General features: G+C 36.6%; 1 protein-coding gene across 5 annotated transcripts; it reads right to left on the bottom strand.

Annotated features, from left to right (window-relative positions):
• Positions 1-12,281: 12,281 nt before the first annotated feature.
• Positions 12,282-23,247, bottom strand: LOC139981680 (membrane-associated transporter protein-like). 5 transcript variants are annotated; one of them, XM_071994270.1, is made up of 5 exons: positions 23,114-23,247; positions 19,392-21,143; positions 14,861-15,036; positions 14,222-14,473; positions 12,282-13,714 (listed from the first exon to the last, which is right to left on the bottom strand). In XM_071994270.1, exons 2-5 carry the CDS (start codon positions 20,935-20,937, stop codon positions 13,679-13,681), a joined length of 2,010 nt encoding a protein of 669 aa, XP_071850371.1. In that variant the 5' UTR covers positions 20,938-21,143; positions 23,114-23,247; the 3' UTR covers positions 12,282-13,678. The 5 variants fall into 5 exon arrangements, with proteins under 5 accessions (XP_071850371.1, XP_071850375.1, XP_071850374.1 ...); XM_071994274.1 differs by lacking the exon at positions 23,114-23,247 and adding an exon at positions 22,890-23,107; XM_071994273.1 differs by lacking the exon at positions 23,114-23,247 and adding an exon at positions 22,702-22,882.
• Between the last annotated feature and the right edge of the window lie 1,629 nt (positions 23,248-24,876).

Below are 24,876 nucleotides of genomic sequence, written 5' to 3'. Positions count from 1 at the left end.
TAATATACAGGATGGTTGTATTCATTCTTGATGTGTGGATCCACCAAATGGGTACAAGATGTCTGGTGTTTTGAGATGTTGAGCCCTTGTGAGGTCAACAGAGGTCAAAATCTGAAATCCTGTAGTAATATTAATAATAATTAGTTTTTTTAGCGCATAATCCCAAAAAAGTTGCTGTTGCAGTGGTGGTAGTGTGTGTAAATGTATGTTACACATTCTTGTAAACACGGTGAATCATAAAGTTCATGGTGGATTAACTTCACTGGGCCCATCTTAGTGAGTACAAGAATCTTATTATTTCTGTGAAGGTCAAAGGTTTTTGAGGTCAACAGAGGTCAAAGTCTGAAAAATTTGTAAATGTGTTAACTCAAGAAGTACAGTATTGTTGAACATCATACTTGGTATGTAGATCCAGCTTGGTGAGTGCAAGAACCCTAATGAAATTGGTGGAGGTCAAAGGTCATTTACGGTCAACATAAATCAAAACCAGAAAACCTTGCAAACACAATAACTCAAGAAGTACTCTTTGTTGAACTTCACACTAGGTATGCAGATCCACTTTGTTGTGCACAAGAACCCTGTTAAATTGGTGGAGGTCAAAGGTCACATGAGGTCAACAGTTCTCAAAGTTTGAAATGCTTTGACATAATAACTCCAAAAGTTAAATCTACAATTAATCTGGTGAATTCTCTGATACTATTAGTTTTCTTTTTGTGTTATATAGTTTGGTCACCTTCAGTTCACTTTAGTTTTATGACAACAACACATACATTCATCCAATCTGCTTCCAATAGTTACTCTTGTTGTGGGTGCATGAACAAGGGGTCAACAGGTTATCTCAAAGGGTCCCAAAATTGGCTCAAGGGGTCAAACAGGTTACCCCAAATGGTCCCAAAATTGGCTCAAAGGGTCAACAGGTTGTCTCAAAGGGTCTCAAATGTATGGAATGCCAAAAGGGCAATGTATTATGTTGTTTACTTCTATGCTGTCTGTTATCATGTTATTGTCTGTTATCATGTTGTCTGTTATCATGTTGTTGTCTGTTATCATGTTGTTGTCTGTTATCATGTTGTTGTCTGTTATCATGTTGTTGTCTGTTATCATGTTGTTGTCTGTTATCATGTTGTTGTCTGTTATCATGTTGTTGTCTGTTATCATGTTGTTGTTTGTTATCATGTTGTTGTCTGTTATCATGTTGTTGTCTCTTATGATGTTGTGTCCTTTTATGTTGTTGTCTCCTTTGATGCTGGTGTCTCCTTTGATGCTTGCGGCGCTGTTCGCTTTGATGACGTCAAAATATGTATACAAATTCAAAGACTTTAGTGCTTCAGAACTAGCCAAAATGTCTGAGAAAGACAAACTAGCCCATCTTGTAGGTCTAGGTTATACGAACAAAATGAAAGCAGAAATGATGGAAATCTCTGTAGAATAGGTGTAGAACATTTCAAAAAGAGATATATGTGAATACAAGAACCATGATGTTTGGGTTGAGGTCAAAGGTCATTTGGGTTAGCAGAGGGCAAAATATGATAATCTCAAAAATACTGTATCTCCAGAACCTGAGCATGAAAGGAGCTCATATATGTATAGTGGGATAAATTATAGTATAAGGCTTTTGCACAATTTGTTGTAGGTCAGAGGTCATTAAACAAAATATCATAAATATTATAATATCTCCAGATAGGAGACTTTATTGGCTCTCATATTATATGTGGCTGCCCTATATTGAGTACAAGAACCTTGTTGTTTTGGGGGAGGTCAAAGGTCGTGTGGGTCATCAAAATCACTCTCTGTAAAGCCTTATAAACACAAAGCTTGTAAACCCGATATCGCAAGATAGGTTACATCACATAGCTCATATTTGGCATGTGTCTTTCTTATAATGATTACAAGGTCTCCATTATTTTGAGTGGAGGTCAAAAGGTTAACTATTACAAATGCAAATGAAGCTCTTTGCTGTTAGAGTGAGCATGCAAAATAAATAACCAACTACAAACATTGCCCCCACCCCCCACCCGCCCCGGTCTTTCTTTCATCATTGTGGTATTATGTCACATGATTCCCGGTCATCGAACCATGTAAGCACTGACTCTGTTTAGATTGATGCTGCTGTCCATCTGCAGTATGAGCTTCAGTCAGGGTTAGCATGCAAACTACTCTTGTCCTGCATATGTCATGTATTTAATTGCGAGTAACTGCTGGGAAGGGTTTTCCTCTGGTTTCTGCTTCTCACTTGACTCTTGAACAAATTCACTTGCTCTACATTAGTCAGCTAGTTACGATGAATTTTGAGCAAATTATATGGCGGGAATCACAAAGCATTCTGGCTTTGTGGTTGTGAAATCTAGGCTTGTATTCGAAAACATGGCCGACAATCAATTCCTAATAGTAACTTTTCAATGCACAATGTACCCGAGTGTAAATACAATTGCTGAGATACGCCTAGGAAATATGACGCATACCTATATTATATACATATATTACATAGTTTATGGAGTAATCGGTCTTTACTATAGTAACCTGTTTGTGAGTAAGATTAGTTGACCTAACAGTTGGAATGTATTGTTTCCCTTTTGCATCCGATTTTTAACTTAAACATGTATCAAACTCCGATTTACAGTTCACAAATATTTCCAGAATATATTTCTGCGTTGTGTGTATTCTAGCGTGCGATGACGTCATCCGTTTATCAATGCATAATTAAATTGGTATTAGTGACCTAAGTAAAGATTCAGCTAACACAATTGCCCGGAGCAGCCTACCATTAGGCCTAGAAGCGGACTAATTGCTGTAGAGGTACTCAACAGGTTTCTAAAACTGTACAGAAGGAGCATCATATAGATTGCTATTGCTGATAATGTACGTTATCAACGTTGTACTCGAGAACGAGATATGTTACTTCTGTCGGGCAACACAAAGACAAGATAAAAATAATTAACAAGCAAACCCGTCAAATAATGGAGTTCCAATCGGGAAATTTTACGAACGAGTTTTTTGTTAGTGTACCGGTTCCCTTACAAGTCAGTTATCTGGTTATCGGGTTGGCGATAATTCTCGTTAACATTATTGTTATGGTTGCCTTTGTCCAAGATCGAGCAATTCGAATCGTACCAGCAAACATCTTCATTTTAAATTTAGCTGTTTCGGATCTACTGTCTGGCCTTGACTTGGTTGGCCGATTCGTCTGGGCCGTCATGGGTGCTGAAGTGCCAGTCACTAAAAGTGTAGCCTGTATTTTCCTTGGAGGACTTCACTATGGAACCTTGGTGATGTCGGTGATGTTAGTTATCCTGATCAGCTACGACAGATGGCAAATGGTCGCAAAGCCATTTGCTTATCGTCAGCACACCGTCGGTCGCGCCGTCCTGATATCCGTCATGGCTTGGTTAATACTCGCTGTTTATCTCAGTTTTCTCATATTTGTTTTCCCTTTGTTTTATGAGAACCTGTTTCCAGTTGCAGATCGAGGAATGTTTTGCTTGGAGACTCATCTACCGAGGCCTCTCTTTTTAATATTTGTTTGGGTCGACTTCGTAATTCCATTCCTCATTTTATTTTTTCTTAATGGAGGTGTTATAGTGAAGCTTTACAAGGCAACAGAGGAAAAGTTCCATGGACAACTAACCGCCAAAAAATCCGCAAAATATTCCAAATCGAATCTCAGTGAACCCTCCAGGGAAACTGATTTATCTCTCTCAGAGAATGTAAAAAGTGTAAATGATCCGGGCTTAGCAAGCGCCATAGTAGATCAACTGAAGACAGCGAATGTGATTGATGAAAGCAGAGAAATCCAGTCTTCTGGTGGAATATCACAGTTGGATAAAATGGCGCCACGAAGCAGGCAAAGTGATCGGACGAAGGGATTTGGGAACCCTTCCCAAGAACGTATATATCAATCAACAAAAAAGGAATACAGAAAAATGTGCCGAACAGCGAGACTTCTTTGGTTGTTTGTGGCTGTGTTTGTTGTAGGTTGGCTACCTTTGTACTTGATTATCATTATCGATATGTTTAATCCCCTACCGGACTGGACGAAACTTGTAGCTTCATTGAACGTGTCCTTTAACTCTTTCGTAAACCCATTTCTGTATGCATATATGAGTCGGAAGTTCCGACGCCGATTTGTTCTTATGGGTAAATGTAAAAGAAGGTAATTGTATTGTCGCGTTCGCATGGAAGGCGATAGGAAAAGAAAATGTCGAAAGAGTGGTCGAGCGGTGTTACTTAATTTCTTCTCAATGAATCTTATATGAAAGCAAAATGTGTGATAAGATAGGAATATAATGTTCAGTAAATTGGTTACTACAAAAGCAATGCCTCCTACACTGCTGGTCAGTGACAGTGCAAATACCTGATCAGACTACGGCAACTCAATTGTTGACTTTCAGTTTACTATATTCTAACCTGCGAATACTGCCTATCGGATTGACTCTATAGCCATCCGAGCCTGTGAACCTCGAACCACAAGTGAACTTCTAAGCAGAATTTCAACCCATTTTATACATTTCCGATACTACCGTCATACAATGAAATACTGAAACAATTGGCCAAGTTTGGCCGATACAGGAAACAGTTTAACAATTGGCCAATTTTGGCCGATGTAGGGAATAGTTAAACAACTGGCCAATTTTGGCCGATGTAGGGAATAGTTAAAGAATTAACCAAAAATGACCCTTTGCCGATTTTGTCCCTTCAAGGGCGACTCACGACAGATATGTCGTTTCTTGAATCGGCAGGTCTGACCTCCAAATTGTCAGCATGTTTGATGACCTTCATGACCTGGTGGTGGTGGTGGTGGTAGTGGTGGTGACGATGACGATGACGACGACGACGATGACGATGACGATGATGATTTTCTATAACATCTAGTTTTCCATCCATGAACAAGCCTTCCTGCAGATGACGGAGACAGGCAGGTTGGGTCAAGAGAAGGCATATACATCCGTATAGGATCCTGTTGTAATCTATAATTATGTAGTCTTCTGTTACCATATGTGAGAGTACTAAGCAGATGTAACTTACAGTCGGTTATTAACCGTTAAAAGTTTGCGTCTCACGAGATGAGTGCAACCGTTTATTACAAATTCATGATTTTTTTGTATATAATTTAATGGTTTCTGGTGAATTAGAGTAGAACGTTGTACTACACGAGCTTATACACGTTGTTATGTAACGATGTTATATATGTAACAGTCGAACAAGGCCTGGCAATAACACATTGCCGCGCGTTTATGAAAAAAATACAGCTTAAACTATATAATATATCGGAAGGTGTCAAACCTCCTGGGATTGTAAATAAAAATGCAGACGTGAAAGCATGAAATGAATCTTAAAGTTATGTATTTTCCATTAAAATATTTTTCAATTAATATTGAATAAAGGACACCCTCCCCCCCCCCCCCAGCAAAAAATAAATAAATAGTGTGGTCTATCGTGACCGTCAAAATATGAAGACCTTCACCGAGCCAAACTTCTGGATCCGTCCAATACCTAATATGTTAGAATGAAGCTTATAGAATCATGTTATTCTAGATCATTCTGTTTTGAATCCAATACACGTTTATTGCTAAGCAAAACTAGATCCTGTCCGATCTCGACCCTCCACCCTCCACCCTCGACATGGAACCACCTTTCTCAAGAAGGTTACATGTGACAGTAACATTCAAGGAATAGTCGTATTTGATTGTATATGATCGTGGTCTCGCTGATTAATATGATGTTTTAACCTATATGGAGATGATCTCACCTAGTGATGTTTGTGTTAAGGATTCAATATCTAGTAACCAATAACATCCACCCTTTAAAGCTTTTACCCTTAAAACTGTAGGGAGGGCAATTTGTTTTCAATATCAAACCAAACAAAGAGAGATTTGTAGTGAAACAAGTGGACCTAATTCTATTCCTAGTTATTTCCGAAAACAACTGAAAACGAAAAAGTGTGTATGGGAGGGAAGGGGTGGGGTGACCCCCAAAGAATCGAACTAAGACACATTGTAGCTTCTATGCGTGTAACACGCATTGCTGCATAAAACCGTTATAGTGACCACAGTTATATGTAGTTTTACATAAGCTGTATGTGTCGTAATGTTAGTACACCACCCACTGGTTTATGTAATTCTACCATGAGGTGAAGTCGCGGTGCAGTTTCCGCCAACAACCTTTTGGTTCCCGGCTCAAATCTATACCAGCAGCTAGATAACCCCGTGGCATAAATAGTGCTGCTGAGCGGAGTCTTTCCTGGACTTGGTACTCCTGGTTTGCGAATTAGAAAATTAGCTTTCGAAACGACTTCATTCCTGCACTGCAGTGATGGGGTTCCAGGGGGGGGGGGGGCAAATGATGGGGTGCCTTCGCCTTCCTCAGTATTTCAGAAAATAGTCAGATGATGAAGTACACTCCCGTCAGTCGGAGACGGACGTTAAATGGCGATCTTGGGAGCAGGAATGGGTGCAACAATTGTACGCCTGCCTTGCACTTCTCTGAACACTTGGAAGTATATTATTACCTTGTATTACATTAAGTATATCATTACCTTGTATTAAATTCAATGTATTATTATATTGTATTATATTAAGTATATTATTATCTTGTAATACATTAAGTATATTATTACCTTGTATTAAAATCAATGTTTTATTTTATTGTATTAAGTATATTATTATCTTGTATTAAATTCAATGTATTATTATATTGTATTACATTAAGTATATTATCGTCATTTATTATATTAAGTCTATTATTGTCTTATATATTATTGTTCAGGTAAAAGAACAGAAAAACAGTACGAAAATCTGACATCAACAATGTACCTACAACTTTCTTAACAGGTATGTGTATATCAGGTCAGTATATTATATAATGGTATCCGAATAAAAATGTAGGCTATAGGATCCCATAAAATAACAGTTCTTCTGATTCTGCTGGTGCAAAAGTCTGTCACATCATTAGCACCCACAACTTCATCTTTATCTTGTCCTGCACTTAATTAATAAATGAAGCCGTCGTCGAATTTTCCTACTCATGAAAGCATAGAGGAAAGGATTAACAAACGAGTTGAGTGATACATTGAGGGAAGCAACGGTGATTAAGTTGGCAGGGACTGGCTTGGATATATTAACAATTAAGACAATATAAAATGGTAACCAATTAAGACAAAAGACAGCAATAAAAGTACGAAGTATCCCTGCTGTTCTTAAAACTTTTCTCAGTTCTCTTTTAGCTGACTGTTTAATTCTCTCTTCCTGTGGATTCTGGTTAGAATTGTTCGAAATTTTGCCTTTATCAATAACAGACATTTGTGTTTCTCGAATGTTTTCCGGATATCCGGTCTGTTCGACAACTTCAGTGCAGGAGTCCTGGTCTCTCGTAGACACACTTGGGTTGTCAACACCATCTAGTTCCAGTCTTTGTTTTTTATATTTCTCTAAAGTTGCTTTTCGAAGTTTATAATTCACACCTCCATTAAAGTACAAGAGAAGGAAAAATGGTACTACAAAATCCAACCAGAGGGACAGAAACACAGCCTCTCGTGGAATTTGAGTCTCTATGCAAAAAGTTGACTCCAAAGGAGCGTGGAAAATAAGCTGATGAATGCCTGGAAACCCAAATACGATTAAAAGTATATACAGTAGCATAAAACTCCAGCTACAGATGGCGATACGCATAGCCCGAGAAACTGTGTATTGGCGATACTTAAATGGATTTGAAACCATTAAATAACGATCCCAGCTGATGAGAATGACGAACAAAACAGACATTATCAGGGAAGCTAAGTGAGCTGCACCTATTACAAGACACGGTGTGGACATATGTATAGACACGAGAGGATCCTGAACGATCCATGCAAACCGAACGATGAGGACAAGACCTGTCAAAAAGTCTGAAATAGAGAGATGTAAAATAAAGACATTTGCAGGGACACTGCGTACGTCTCTGTCTTGACCGTAGGCAACCATAACAAATACGTTCACAATCACTATGGCCAGTCCTAGAATTAATTGGACAACTTGCAACGTGACAGGGACATCAAACTGTACGTAAAGAGTGTCGTTGGCGATTCCCTGAAGGTGTTCCATTTTAAGGATGTTGACTTGGTGATTAGCAAGTTAGTGACACTTCACATAATAGTATCAGTCTATAGTTACCGTTGTGGTTAAATATCAACGACGCTGAACATTGCTTACATCCGGGCAATTAAATGAATCTGACAATATTACGTGAGTTTCCTCCTTAAAATCCTCTGATATTAGTAAATACAGAACTTTCTTGAGATATCAATGACGATGTGGGAATATATTACACTAGTCTTACAGGTACCAACTACCTAATATATGTGTATGCTGACCGTATAATCCTTGTTAGTGAACACGAAGTTTCCCCTTGTCGTGCAGTCATTTACAATTGTGATTGTAGTTCCAAGGTTGTCGAGATGACACAGCTCGTGCGTGGTTACTCCAATTATATAAGTTACTCAAATTCTATAAGTTAAATACTTAGTTCAAGGACGCGTCTTGTTTCTATATGAAGTTATGCTTTTTTCACACTACAAAAAGTTTCCAGCATCATGCCAGGTGAAGTGCTTCAGTGTTTTTCTATGACTCGTGAAGGTAACCTGCGTGCAATGAAATAGGAGTTCCTGTACAATAGCATTCCAACTAACCAGTGAACCAGTCCCCGCTATGGATGACTTCAAACAAGGAAGGTCATGGTCGCTGCCATTAAGCTTGTTCATAATTATTATTAATTATTATCATAGCTTATTAAACGGCTTTAATTGTTTCTTCTTTCACCATTTTTCCCTTTTTTATACTTTGTTGCTTTTGTTTAAGGAATATTTGAAGAAGAATGCTGATGACGTCACTTAGCGTTGTCCAGAAACGTCGACCCACCAGCTGAAGCCAAGAGATTAAGAGAAATATTCACCAGTGAGAGATAATCAAATATTCACCAGTGAGAGATTATCATTTTGACCAAACGTTCTTATAAAGACAGAACGCATTTTAACGTCCTTTTAGTTACTTCGGTCGCGTTAGTATGACGTTAGTATTTCATATTTAAAATCTCGCAATTGCCATATGATTCTTTTATTGAGTGCTTTTATCTAACTGTGGGTAACGAGCGCCGTTTACATCAAATATTGCCGCAACTCTGTCTGTCTATAATATAAATTGTAGCAGTTATTGTCGTATGGCAGGCCTATGTCGTATATTGCTTTTATTGCTAAATTTAATTGTCCAAGCTTTACTTTTACAAGGAATGGGATTATACATTCTATCCCACGTACATGGGTACCATCTAGGTGTTCATTACAGTTGCCTAGGCAACAATCTAGTCAGCAGGTTATGCTAGCGCAATTGTGGTGTACCATGGAGTTTCCATAACAACTCCTACTGTACTACTAAGATTTGCCAACATGCTTATAGTCAATTTAACAGCCGTTGTTTTGAGCAACCACGTTGTTGTTTAAAATGGGACAATGATTTTAAAGGCACCTTTATAAACTGGTGTAGGATTTTTGTGTCTTTTAGCAAGATTAAAGATACTAAACTAAGAAACTTTCAGTACAAGTTTATCCATCGCATTGTTACAAATAATTTCCTTAGTAAATTAACATTATTAATAACTCAAATTGCACTTTTTGTGGCGAGTTTAGTGAAACCCTAGACCACCTTTTCTGGCGTTTCAGCGCAGTTGGAGATATTTGGAATAAAATATATATTTTAATTCAAAAGTTGCGGTCGAGTACGAACATATATGTTTTGGTTATGATAATGAGAACAAAATGATGTGGTATATAGCCTCACAATTTGTACGGGGCCAAGTGTAGAATTAACAAAAGCGTTCCAAATTATGACAATTTCAAACATAAGCATAAGATATACATATACTTATAAATAACAAACAGCACTCCGAAGAAATAATTTAAAATAATAATGACAGTACATCGTATCGACTACCCCTTTAATCTAGTAGAGTGATAAGACTACCGTAAATGAATATGTATATAGGAATCATCTCGGCTTTATTATCAGTTCATAGTCTCATTGCATTTTGCATGAACTACTTTATTGTTTTTGTTTTTAACCACCGCTCGGAACTACCGCTATTAAGATTCAAGCAATTATTTCTGCCACTTGCGCCCCAATGATGGTCTTTATAATGTCTTGTGTTTATTGCCTAATGTGCAATGGAATTCGTTGCAGCAGAAGACCTTTTAAATGGTGGTTTACGAGATGGGACACTTAGATCAAATTGTAATATTGACCATAAGTGATGATTGTATAAGAACAATCGTTACCTTGGTAGGTAATCAAAAAAAAGAGAAAACTGCCTAAAACCATATATAAGTAAATAAATAAATCATTTACCTACGCGGCAAAATCACTACGCGGTACCTTCTATTTAAAAATATGATGTCAGGAGCTTGCTTCATTTTATACACAAATAAAGAGAAGATTATACCGGGACGTAGAGATATATAGATTACCAATCTACGAATTGAACACGAAACACAAATAATTAAACATTTATGTTAATGAGGTCATAGGCGTATATGCTCTGAGATAACTGTCACGTGTCTCTACTTGACAACAATTAATGCGATAGTATATCATGTTGCATTCAAACCTAGTCTTACAAGCCCCTTCATGCATCAGGAAGGCAAAAATAAATGCATTTTCATTTTCAAATATGTTTTCATTTTAGTTTTTTTAAAGTTATTAGTTGTTTTATCTTGTCTGCTTTTAGTTGCTATCAACAAAAAGACGCAAACGAACAACCAATACGTTCGGAAACTGCGCCATCTCCCCCAAACACCTTAAAAATAGAAGAAGCAACTGACTTCCTCGGCGTCCCCCTCCCCTTCCCCTCCTAAAAATTGCCCAGCTCCCTTGGTGCTGTTGGTCAAAGGTCAAAGGCATGGGCGGCGATTATGGTGTGGGGGACGGGGGGGGGGGGGGCATGTCCCCCAATATTTTAGGTGGGGGATATAGTATCTAATATCCCCCCAATATTTGGTGGCATAGTTTTTTTCTGGGCTATTAATAGAAAATAATGCGTGAGATTATTTATCCAAATCATTATTTGGCGGCGGCAGCGCCACAGGCGTAGGAGCCTTATATTTATATATATATATATATATATATATATATATATATATATATACATATATATATATATAAATATATATATATATATATATATATATATATATATATATATATATATATATATATATATATATATATATATATATATACAAAATATCACGAAGCGCAAACAATTTTGGGGATGAAAGTTGCTTCAATCCTGCACCCAAGCAAATCCCCCCCCCCCCCAATATTTGAAACAAATCGCCGCCCCCTGGTCATAGATATGCCCAGACGTGCAGCAAAGGAAGGATGAAATCGTTTACGTGTAGACATACTCTGGTGAGTCTTGTTTTAGATAAACTATATCTTTGTGGCTTTTAATTATATGCTCCATTAATTTTTACGTCTAAAGATGACTGCTTCTAAAGATGATTGCTACAAGCCTATCCGAACTTTAGACTAGGCAAAAGGTGCTCCCAATGATCTGGTAAATTCATATGCCTCATACCTAAAGAGATATAATTTGCCAATGGTTGTGAGCACCTGTAGTCAAGGATTAATTGATTCTGTAGATGAGTCATGTTATTAGTGCTTTGGCGGCGCTATAACAGATCACATTACTAACATGTTTGTGGTTACCAAGTCCATATAATTTCGTCACCGGAATATCTCTTTAAAGGAGAGCGCTCTTTCGAAATTTGCAAACTGGACGCCAATTCTTGCTTTCCATTACGATGTTAAGTTACCAATGCCTATATATTTATACCAGAGGTGTGAACATAGTCTTACTGAGACAATATTTGTATTGTCGGTGGCCGTGATTAACATAACGTGTAAGCAGTACACAATAGATCGCTCACCATACTTGAACTTGATCATGGATTCCCTTTACAATGGGTTCGTGATATCCTACTCACTCGACGTGAAACCCGTCATGATCATATGGTTATATTAATCTCGATGTAAGGAAACTGGGCTTGAGAAGGGATCATCGAGTTGTTTGGTTTTTTAATAACTTACACAATGCTGTAATTGATATGCGTCTTAATATACCAGGCATGAGCCTTGAAACGCAGGGACACCTTCATCTGTCTTTCACAAACAGGAATAGTTTGAACACTACATCATTACCTTGTCATTTAAAACTGAAATCTCGAGTCATTGAAAAAGACTTACTTTGAACAATCATGGTCTAATTATTGCTGATTTGTATCATTTATTGATGACATGACATTATCTCACTGACATTAACTCACTGTTATCAACTATATGTGGTGCTTGCACAGCAACAATACACATTAACTAACATTTAGATTGATCCAATGGTCACAACAAACATAGTGTGTAAGGTTGGATTAGCCAAGGATATCAGTTTGGAGAGATTATTCAGTAACTTACTCTCTATAGTAACGCAGAACCTTTGTTCTTACAGAACAAGCTAGGACCATCACGTGACCGAGTATCTGAAAAAAGTATCCAGTAAATTGAGAGACTATGTAAGAGGTGCATCGAATAATTTACCGTTTCCTATTTGTAAGAAGGGACGGTCATGAATATTCTTGTAGCCTTAACATTTGCCGGTATAACGTCAGTCTATGTACATTTTAGTTTACATTCAAGGAGACACTGAGGCGCAAACTGTACTGAAAGACCCTGTCACGTTACATTTACAAGATACGTTTGAAGAAAGCATGTGAACACCATTTACCTACTTGAGCTAAATCCAAAAGCTTAATGAAACCATAACAACTCTTCGGAAATTAGGAAACAGAAAAAGATCAATTATGAATCATGTTAAGTTATGATCTGATTAAAACCTTCATTGTTCATTGTTAAAGAACTCGAACGTAATCTAATGAATGAGAGTTTAAGATGCTTAGTTAAAGAACATGCATATCAACAAAATATACACCAAGTAATGTAAACCAATTAACACGTTCCCCGGTCTGACACTCCGCCACCCCCCCCCCCCCCCCCCCACCACTCCAAACCAATTAACACACATTCCCTGGTCTGAAACTCCACCCCAACCACTCCAAACCAATGAACACACGTTCCTTGGCCTGACACTCCGCCCACACCACTCCAAACCAACAAACACACGTTCCCCGTCTGACACTCCGCCTACACCATTTCAAAACAACAAACACGTTCCCTGGTCTGACACTCCACCCCCACCACTCCAAACCAATCACCACACGTTCCCTGGTCTGACACTCCGCCCACACCACTCCAAACCAATAAACACGTTCCCCCGTCTGACACTCCGCCCACACCATTCCAAACCAACAAACACGTTCCCTGGTCTGACACTCCGCCCCCACCACTCCAAACCAATCACCACACGTTCCCTGGTCTGACACTCCGCCCACACCACTCCAAACCAACTCCAAACTTTTGTACAACTCTATTTAATGTGCTTATCCTTTGTTTTGTTTTGTTTATTATTATTATTATTATTAATTCATTATTTCCGCAAGTTGCAAAAAATGCGTTAAAAAAACTTATTTATCCTTTTCCAATTTCATTATGTTGCCCAAGTACTTACTCACCCGGTGTCTATTTCATCATGTTGCCACAATATTTACTCATTCTGTGTCTATTTCTTCATGTTGCCAAAAATGCTAAATCGATTAAATGTAAAAGAGATCAATAATATGCGAAGAGACAAGTAGATTTTTCATATAATTGTTGCATTGCAAAGGACTAACAGTCTTAATCAAATCCTCACTTGTTTGTAAAGTGTTGAAAACTTATAAGTGACACAGTTCTTCAACACAAGTTTTGCTGAGAATTCAGTAAGCAGTTCAACATCTTGAAAAAACAAAACTTCTGCCTGCATATAAGTAAGTGCAGGATTGTAATTTTTACGTCACTTTAACGAATTTAGTATTGCCAATTGCTAAACAATTATGTTACTATGCAGAAGATATAGCTCTCCATACAATTCCAATTAAACCTGGAAAGAGTCTCAATCAAGTTGACTATATCCAATCGTTGTTTCACATACGGAGCTGCCAGGTATCTAAAAAAAAATTCTATGTTAAATTTATAATGAGGGAATAACATTTATCATTTACTTGACTAATTTCTTTATTGACAATTTGACATTAAAGACCAGCATAAAGTACCTGCGTGGCCATGAGGGAACCGAAAAAGCTAAGGATGCAGGCTAAGACCACCACTGCAACAGTGCTGCCAACTGCCTGCACTATAGATCCCATACATAAAGACAAGAGAAATTGGGCGACAAAAACCATGCTCTGGACCACGGCAACATCGGTACCTAAACCCCTAATCTGGTTGCCGTGTTTTGGTCTGTTATGTTCCGTGGATGATTCTCCTTCGGTAAAGTCTTGGTAGCCTTCCTTTGGTTTAGCAAACTGAAAGAATAAAGAAGAAGGACTTTTCATCATAACGCTAGATCGTTTTACTTATTGTAAATCAAAATGAATGAATGAATAATAATAACAATAGGTTGTTTGTGCGTGTGTCTCAATGTCATAACTGATCCGCCGAGTACATTATTACAATTAGCGGTAGATATGTAGGTGAGTCGATTCATAGTTGCTTTATAAGGATATCTATTGTTGGCTTGGTACTTTACCTTATAACACAGCATATTAATACATTTTTGTTTCGCTAGAATTATACGGATGTGGTTGGAATTGATCATCACTGTCATGTCGTGGTCGAGAATGTTGACATATAGAACAGGTTACCACAATTAAAGAATAGTAATAGTTATAGTCATATAGGAAATATCTTACTGTGTCAGTGGTGTGATATCTAGCCAGCAAGATGAATGGAAGAGTGAACAACGTTGAGTACTGAATACCAGCGCTGGCGGAAAATACGAAGATAGCCCACTTAGTTCTAATGAGCGCCAAACAGGCCATACAAAAGGAATATATCAAATGGTTACAGATGTAGATGGTCTTGGCTCCTAACAAGAGAAAAGATGATAATTAAACATTTGGGTATGAAAGGTGTAGACAGATATTTTAGGAATAAATTCAGTAATATCTTCAGTCTGAACTTCTCAAGTTAGCAATTATCTGTTAGTATATGTGCCATGTTCAACAAGCATTGAAAGTATACCTATCATTGCTACAAGTATGATGTGTATACCTACTATTGTACTATAACCATTCAAATTATACTTATTTGTACTCTAATACTTACAAGTTATAGTAGTGTAGGTATACCAAATACCTCTGTAACATATAATAATTATAATAATACAATAATTATAATGATAATAATAATCATAATAATAATAATGAAAATAATAATAATAATAATAATAATAATAACAACAATAATAATAACGATAGCAATAACGAAAACGATAATTATAATGATAATGATCATAATAATGATAATAATAACGATAATGAAAATGATAATGATATAAATGATAAATGATAATGATGATAATGATAATGATATTGATGATAATGATGATCATGATTATAATGATAATGGTGATGATGCTGATGATGATAATAATGATAATGATCATGATGATGATAATGGTAATGATATTGATAATGATAATGATCATGATCATGATCATGATCATGATGATGATGATGATGATGATGATGATGATGATGATGATGATGATGATGATGATGATGATGATGATGATGATGATGATGATGAAGATGATAATAATGATGATGATGATAATATTATGCGTTTTCTTTTCACCCTATATTGGGGTTTAATTGATAGGTTTTAAAAGTTGGAGAGGGGCTGCTTGTGTTAGACATAATATTGATAATGACAACATAATTCTATTCAATGAAGTTCTAAAAGCCTCATCAGTCTCCCAACTTGTTTATAAGCGCCATTTGCGTCGTCTATCAGACATAACAAACCGCCATTGAAAAGTGGAATGCGACCTTCACCAACTTAACCTACAAAGACTGGCATCGCTTCTTTCATATGCCGTATTACACTGTTTCTGAAGCTAAAATCCAATTTTTCCAGTTCAAATTTATTCATAGAATTGTTGCCACGAATAGGCTTTTTTCATTGATGGGTAAAAGTGATTCAGATCTTTGTACCTTTTGTAAAATTGAAACTGAGAATATTGAGCACTTATTTTGGAAATGTCCCATAACTGCCTCTTTTATTTTAGATGTTGAAAATATGTTTCTTAAGAAGCAGTTCCTTTTTCAAAGCAGGGTATCTTTTTTGGTTATAACAACGGGAGGGGACATCCCTAAAACGTGCTGATACTTCATATGAAATACTATATTTATGATTGCAAAAGGAATGAACGAAATCCATTAATCAATGAGTTTTTCTTTAAATTCAAATTCATAATCAGTATTGAAAGGTTCAACTATTTAAGAACTTCCAGTTTTAGGAAACATAAAGTTACTTTTGTGGAGTTATGGCACGCATTTTCCTTATGTAATGATTTATTCAATTAAGCCATATCGATTCCGTTTCCTTTACCCTAGTATTTTGCTAATTATATACTTGCACATGTACTCGAAAAGTGGTGTTCCATGTAATATATATAATTACAAGAAAAAATGAAGAAGTTATGTTACAAATCTTAAGCAAATTTCTGTTCGCATTGATGATAAACGATGAATAAACGGAGGAAAAAAAAGATAACGATAACAATAATAATGATAATGATAATGATATTGATGATAATGATAATAATGATGATAATGATAATGGTAATGATGATGATGATGATGATGATGATGATGATGATGATGATGATGATGATGATAATAACGATAACGATAACAATGATAATGATAACGATAACGATAATGATAATTATGTGCAACTGAGAACCCGAACCATGTTAATACATTATAGCATGCAGTATATTATATGCATTATATCCAAAATAGCATACAGTATAACATGCAGTATATGTATTATAGCATGCAGATTATACGCAGTACGTGCATTACAGCATACAATATTATATGCAGTATATCTATTATAGCATGCAGTATTACATGCAATATATGTATTATAGCATGCAGTATTACATGCAATATATGTATTATAGCATGCAGTATTACATGAAGTATATCTATTATAGCATGCAGTATTACATGAAATATATGTATTATAGCATGCAGTATTACATGAAGTATATGTATTATAGCATGCAGTATTACATGCAATATATATATATTATAGCATGCAGTATTACATGCAATATATCTATTATAGCATGCAGTATTACATGCAATATATGTATTATAGCATGCAGTATTACATGCAATATATGTATTATAGCATGCAGTATTACATGCAATATATGTATTATAGCATGCAGTATTGTATGCAGTATATTAAGCATATTACAGCATGCAGTATTATATGCAGTATATCTATTATAGCATGCAGTATTACATGCAATATATGTATTATAGCATGCAGTATTACATGCAGTATATGTATTATAGCATGCAGATTATACGCAGTACGTGCATTACAGCATACAATATTATATGCAGTATATCTATTATAGCATGCAGTATTACATGCAATATATGTATTATAGCATGCAGTATTACATGAAGTATATCTATTATAGCATGCAGTATTATATGCAGTATATCTATTATAGCATGCAGTATTACATGCAATATATGTATTATAGCATGCAGTATTACATGCAATATATGTATTATAGCATGCAGTATTGTATGCAGTATATTAAGCATATTACAGCATGCAGTATTACATGAAGTATATCTATTATAGCATGCAGTATTACATGAAGTATATCTATTATAGCATGCAGTATTACATGCAATATATGTATTATAGCATGCAGTATTGTATGCAGTATATTAAGCATATTACAGCATGCAGTATTATATGTAGTACGCGCGTTTCATTCACCTTGTCTGAACGAGTATATTGCATATTGCTAGAATGTATGAAGCATGGATCATTATACAAAAACTAAAAATATAGGCTTTATATCCTTCAGCGAAGAGAAAATCTCAAGCTACCCTAAAACGGCCTTGGCTAACCACGTTTATCAAATATGTGCGCTGCGATTCATTTGTGCATTCTCCCTCGTATCTGATTGGATTTTCTTGCGACATACGTTCAAGAGAATCGTCGAGATTAATCGAAATTAGGTTCTTATTTACAACTACTTGAGTTGCATTGGCCGTGAGCGAATCACTGGTAACCTTGATACACCTACTGATATCAGGATAAAACATCAGTTCTTTAACGGTCACATAAAAAGCTCTTTACTAAGCTTGAAACGACAACATTAAAGTTCCTTTAAAACAGAGTTAAATATAACTTCATAACGAATCTTTAATACTTTCTTTCGGAGGTTTGAACTTGTTCGCTGTTTTAAAGCCTTTAAATTCAAGACCTGTTTAACGTATTAATATTGCATATTTTAATGGTTTAGCCTAAATGTATAGACTGCTTATTATCGGTCTTTGGTTTAGCTGTGAAACTACTAGCTATACACTTGCAATGATTTCGACTTGCAATCCACGCAGTCACTTTAAAATTGTAATTGTCGCCAGTAGCCTGAAGTGGTATGACTGCAACCAGTGAAGTCGGTAAAGAGCAGGTGAAAATAATTCAAGCTTGCGTCATTGCTCTGTAAAAATCGAAATTTGCCATCCTTCAATTGCTTGACAAAACCTACATAACGCTTGTTTCGAAATGTAAGGCGTGTGGCGATCCAGCAATTCTAAAGAAAGAAGAATTCTTAGCAAACTACGGGAATTAATTTGCGATCTATAATAATATCCTTAAAACTGATACACAAATAAATAGATAATGTATCGATCAACTCAGTCTCAACGAACAATGCAAAGCAATCACGTGGCTTGATTTTCATAGGAGGGTGCGAGGGGTGGAGGGGGGGGGGTGAGGGGTACTGACAAGACTAGCGAGTTCTGATAATTAAATATGAGTTTATTGTTATAGTAACTCTACGTTATAAAGAACCCCTGCATATCTCTTTGATGCTTAAGTATTCCATCTGCAGTAATAGTTACTCTAAACAAATTCAGTTCACGGGGAAAACTGACTCTCATTGGAATGTTTTCGGGGACAATCATAGTTAACGCAGATAATTCCAAACAGAAATCATGAAAGTAAATTATGGGCATACTATCAAACAGTTCAAGAAGTTAACTTTGTTGAGGGAATGCTTAGGAACATGTGTGAATTTGTGATGTTTCGTTACCTAGGTTACTTTTATCCACAGCTTAGCATTTTAAGATGGGATATTGGCAAGTAAAGGAAACAAGACATTATTCGACTTACCAACTTTTGCCATCATCCGTTCTAAAGTAAATGAACAAACAGCACATGTGAAGGAGTAGAGACCCATTGCGTAAGATCCCATGCGTACTCCTTTGGCGTATGCATATCTCTCAGGAGTCCCAGGTTCTGCATAAGGATCCCCTCCGTACACAGCTTGACCAACGAAGTCGGTGAAATACAGGGAGTAACACAAAAGGGACATCCAGCCGAGGAGATGTGTACAACAAAGAATTCTAACGGACCATGGCATTCGAATGATTGACAGCAGGTATGTCGTCATACTAACATTCTCGGCATCAGTTGATTCTTCTCTCCGATCAGTGTCCGTCATCTCATTACCCATGGTGCCTTCAACCAACATCTTCTCTTCACCAAAGCCATTCTCGCGTATCTCTTGTGGAGTTTCGTTTTCACTTATGTTGACCACACTTGCCTCTTCAATATCTTGCTTATCTTTAATCTTTTCTTCTCCAGTTCCGTAACTTTTTTTTGGCTGCAAAATACCCAGTTCCATTTCCTCATCATTTTCAACATTTTTTTTCTTTTTCTTCCTCTCCTCTGGGAAGATCTCTTGAAGGGTTTTTTCTTTTTCGGCCGTAACAGTTAAAACTAGGGCAATTACAAAGATGATCAAAACTAAGCCAAATACAAATCGAATTTGTGCTCCTACTATGTCACTTCCGGTTGACTCATGCCATGGAATGCCTCCGATCATATAGCCCAATGACCCACCAAGACCGGCCATAAAACTGAACATGGACAACCCCCTGACATGATCTTCTGGTTGTGTAACGTCAATTAAATATGCCCGGGCTGGAGATTGACAAGCATCACAGTTAAAATCAAGAAGCATGATGCCAATAACGGTAAAGATAATACCACAAGTATGTCCAGCAACAGTGGGTATCAATCGGCATGCCGGCAGCGGCATCTCACTTGTCTGTATGGGTAAAATGGTGGTAGTTTCGTTGTCATATAACGATTCCATACCAGACTCGAATCCCGAGAAGCCGTACAACACGTCAAGTGGTTCCGGAGTTATATTCTCTATGCAAGATGTACTGTTGGTTGAATTCACTACTTCCAGTCCACACGTGGCACCCCCTAGACGATAGCCGTTTGGCACTAATATCAAACCAATTATGATTCCCACTGAGAGAAGGATGATGAAAGGTCGACGTCTTCCTAGACGAGAACCACATCTATCACTTGCAGATCCTAAAATCGGCATCCATAGAAATCCCATCAAAGGACTCAGACACCATACCATTGTCATAAATCGTTGCGGAATCCCGATCCTCAAAAGTATAGGACTGACAAAAGCCGTTTCGGCAGCATAACAGAATTCGATGCCACAAACAGTTCCACTTAATCGAGCTAGTTGGAGCCACGGCTTAGGCTGTCGGTTGGATTCTTGTTGGTTAACTTCACTATTTCTGCTCAGTTCATCAGACTCTAGTTCATCTGACTTCACAAATGGAGTACGATCCTCAGATTTCCCAAATACTTCTCGCGCTCTTGACAAAGCTCCTCTTATAAACGCCATTGTATCTACTCCCAGTCTTATCTATTCTTCTATTTGGAGGCAAGCGTACTGATGATGCTTCTACGATGTCCTTCCTCTCCTGTGAGTTGTTCACTCTCACAGTTCTCATAAGAAGCAGTTGCGAGTTGTCGTGTTTCTACGCATGCGCTCTGTGTCACCATGGTTTGCCACGAGAAGATGACAATTCAGCTCATTTTGACTGAGAGCTAATTTAATCGAAAAATGAAATGAGAAAACATAAAATCGAACTGTAAGATCAGACTTTGAACTTCCGTGATCAAACACTGTTTTAGGATGCTTGCATAATTCTAAAGCTAAAATATAAGTTGCACACTTCAAAAGATAATTGTAAAATCCCACAAATCAAATAACTTCATTAAGAAAGAGGATTTAATATTTGAATAAACGGCGATGGATAAATATGATATCGGCAACATCATACTCACTTGTCCTTGTCATATATTGCAGATAATTTTATATTGAAACGGGAAGATTTCATCGCTCCCTGACATATGGAAAACCAAATCCCTTGTGTAAATGTTTGGTTGATCTTATGTGGACTATGTATATGGAAATGCTTACAATGTCGCAATTATTGGCTCAAATATGGTTCATGCAAAAAGGGCATTGTTTGTTTTCGATTTAACAGTATAATTTTCAAATTATTCGAAGTATCGTATGCTATTGAATGTTAATAATTTCGTTACTTATTCTGTATAACTCTCCCATGCAAGCCCTGAGCAACGTTATTAACCACTCAGTGAGATGTAAATAAATTGTCTTTGGAATGAAGGTATGTCAGAGCGGAAATGGAACAACTGCAAAACATCTGTTCGTATTCAGCTTGACAAGGAGGAAGATGGACTGCACTTAAAGGTTGTTCTTGCAGTATTTTGTCTTCTCGTCTTTGGTAAAAACTATAGCGCTTCATGAATCAATGCAGAAGTTTTGAGTACTACAACGAGTCTTACATTATGTATGACACTAATTTACATGGTATGGTTTACATGGTACATGGTTTACTAACGGTTCACATGCATTAAGATAGTTATTGGGTTTCATTACACCGTACCTGGGCTTATATATATTTCTTTATGGTTAGTGATAAAACTACATAATGAATTTATAACACTGTTACGGTCCGTCGAGAGAATAAAGCGGTGGCCTAAGAAGCATTGAAATATGTCATCTGGTGGTGTGCTCGACCCTGGCCATGGCCGACCAGAACTTTGGTGAGGTTTAAAATCATGATCTACACGAAATCCACAGTTTTTCAACCAGATTTGTCTTCCAAAAGTCCAAAATGAGCTAACACTGTAATTTGGATAGCTTGCCGACGTGTATAATATATGAAGTGTATGAGTAATAAAGCATTCGACTTCTTCCACATTCACAAGTGACTGCTTAGCGTCGTACAATAACTGCCTTCCAGGTCGATATTATTTTGTATATACGAAAACATCTATCCTATATATTGTTTTATATATAAGTGTTCTTTACTACTTGCCTAAGGCTTCTGTGATAAGAGCACGAGTGTATAAAGGAGTCCTATGAATTGTAGTGAGCATAAAACACTATAGAACGTAACAAGAAAGTTACCCTAAGGCATGTAATCGAACATATGTTACTTACTTTTCCGCCTCCATGTAATTTGGGATATGATTTTGTGCATACTCTAAACGTGGTCAACGCATTTACCAGAATAATTCAATTGTGACTTTGGTCAATGCGGGCTATGATTCCAAACCCCATAGTTCTTCTTACCTCTGTTCTATTCAATGCATTCTTTAGTTTACATAGGTGTTCCCATAAGTGTTATGAAATGTCCCTCAGAGTCACAAACACTTTGTGAATATTCATAGACGAGTATGCAGTCTTGGCGAAGTACCCTATCAGGCTTACTTTGAAATACGCTGCACGTAATTAGTAATGCTCTATGAATTATACTATACTTCATGGTCAGAATATGGTTACACTGTAACTGAGTTGGGTTTCTCTTTGGCAAATGTTCGTCTTCGTCTTCCTGATCCTGATCGTTCCTGATTAGTTTTTTCCCTGTTAATCTGCGGGTCTCCATCAATATCACGTCAATGTATCAACATGTTTTTGAGATTTGTTAGTAGGATACAACACACATTTATGATAAGATAAGTAAATGATATGGAAGTAACTTTACCGGATCCACGTTTGTAAAGAACAAAACTTGCTTCTTCTTCTGTGTTGAGTGCACGTTCTATCATAAAGCCATACTTTATGATCACATACTGTCTAGGTATATATATGGTGGAATACTTGCCACTTGAACTTTACCCCTCTTGGTGCGCCTACAGACAAATATCATATGCCCTTTGAGTTACTATGACGTCATATCACTCTATTTTCTTCTGTTGTATGTTGTTGGATATTCACTTTCCCACTCAAGTTAGTTCTTAAAAACTTCTTAAGTAGAGTAGAGTTTCCTCTTGTAGCAAAAAAACATTCTTTAAATTCTGAGGAAAAAACCCTGCCTAAACGCTGATTTATGTAGGGGGGGGGGGGGAGGTTGTTATGTCCTCATATACTGTTCTTCACTGTACTTCAGGGTAACGCGTATGTTCACCATTTATTGGGCAAGTTATTCCAGTTTGCGTATTGTTGAATAACAACATGCCAACGATTGCAAAATGTGCCCCAGCAAGGACTCTTCTTTTAATGTCACTGACTATGGCCTAGTTTTGATTTAGCCTGAATGCCATACAAGAAAACACACTGACATTATCTGTCACTGTGTTTAATCGAATATTATATGATGCTAAAGTAATCACTCAGCAATATTTACATAATACTATTCGACCACGCTCTCCTAACTATGGAAGAGACAACAATAGTAGACCGTGGTGTCAACTAGCCCCCCCCCCCCCAAATAATCCACAATGAATTTCCCGGTATTTTCGAATTTAACAGTAATCTCCCTTCCTGTCGCGCGTATGGAAAGCCGTTTTAACATTTAATAAGGAATTTCAGATATCTCGAAATAATTTCAGATATCTCAAATTAAATTACAGATATCTCCAATTTATTTAAGATATCTACAAATAATTGCAGATATCTTAAAATCAATTTCAGATATCTCGAAATACCAGGGAATTTCAGATAGGCTATCTGAAATTGAATTCGAGATATCTCGAATTCAATTTCAGATATCTCGAATTCAATTTCGGATATCTCGAATTCAATTTCAGATATCTGAAATAGAATTTTGGATATCTCGAATTCAATTTCAGATATCTCGAATTCAATTTCAGATATCTGAAATAAAATTTCGGATATCTCGAATTCATTTTCAGATATCTCGAATTCAATTTCAGATATCTCGAATTCAATTTCAGATATCTCGAATTCAATTTCAGATATCTGAAATAGAATTTTAGATATCTCGAATTCAATTACAGATATCTGAAATTTCCCGATTAAATGTTAAAATGGCTTTCCATACGTGCCATTTTAACATTTAATCGGAAATTTATGCATATGCATTTCAGATATCTCGAATTCCATTGCAGATATCTCGAATTCAATTTCAGATATCTCGAATTAGAATTGCAGATATCTTGAATTCAATTTCAGATATCTGAAATAGAATTTCAGATATCTCGAATTCAATTTCGGATATCTCGAATTCAATTTCAGATATCTCAAATTGAATTTCAGATATCTGAATTAGAATTTCAGATATCTCGAAATCTATTTTAGATATCTCGAATTCAATTTCAGATATCTCGAATTCAATTTCAGATATCTGAATTAGAATTTCAGATATCTCGAAATCTATTTAAGATATCTCGAATTCAATTTCAGATATCTGAAATAAGAAACAATTTCAGATATCTAAAATTCCCGATTAAATGTTAAAATGGCTTTCCATACGCGCGGTGATTTTCCCAAAGCTTTGGTAAATAT

Source organism: Apostichopus japonicus, chromosome 15 (genome assembly GCF_037975245.1).
Source record: "Apostichopus japonicus isolate 1M-3 chromosome 15, ASM3797524v1, whole genome shotgun sequence".
NCBI classification, from domain to species: Eukaryota; Metazoa; Echinodermata; class Holothuroidea; order Aspidochirotida; family Stichopodidae; genus Apostichopus; species Apostichopus japonicus.
This window is presented reverse-complemented; position numbering and strand designations above follow the sequence as displayed.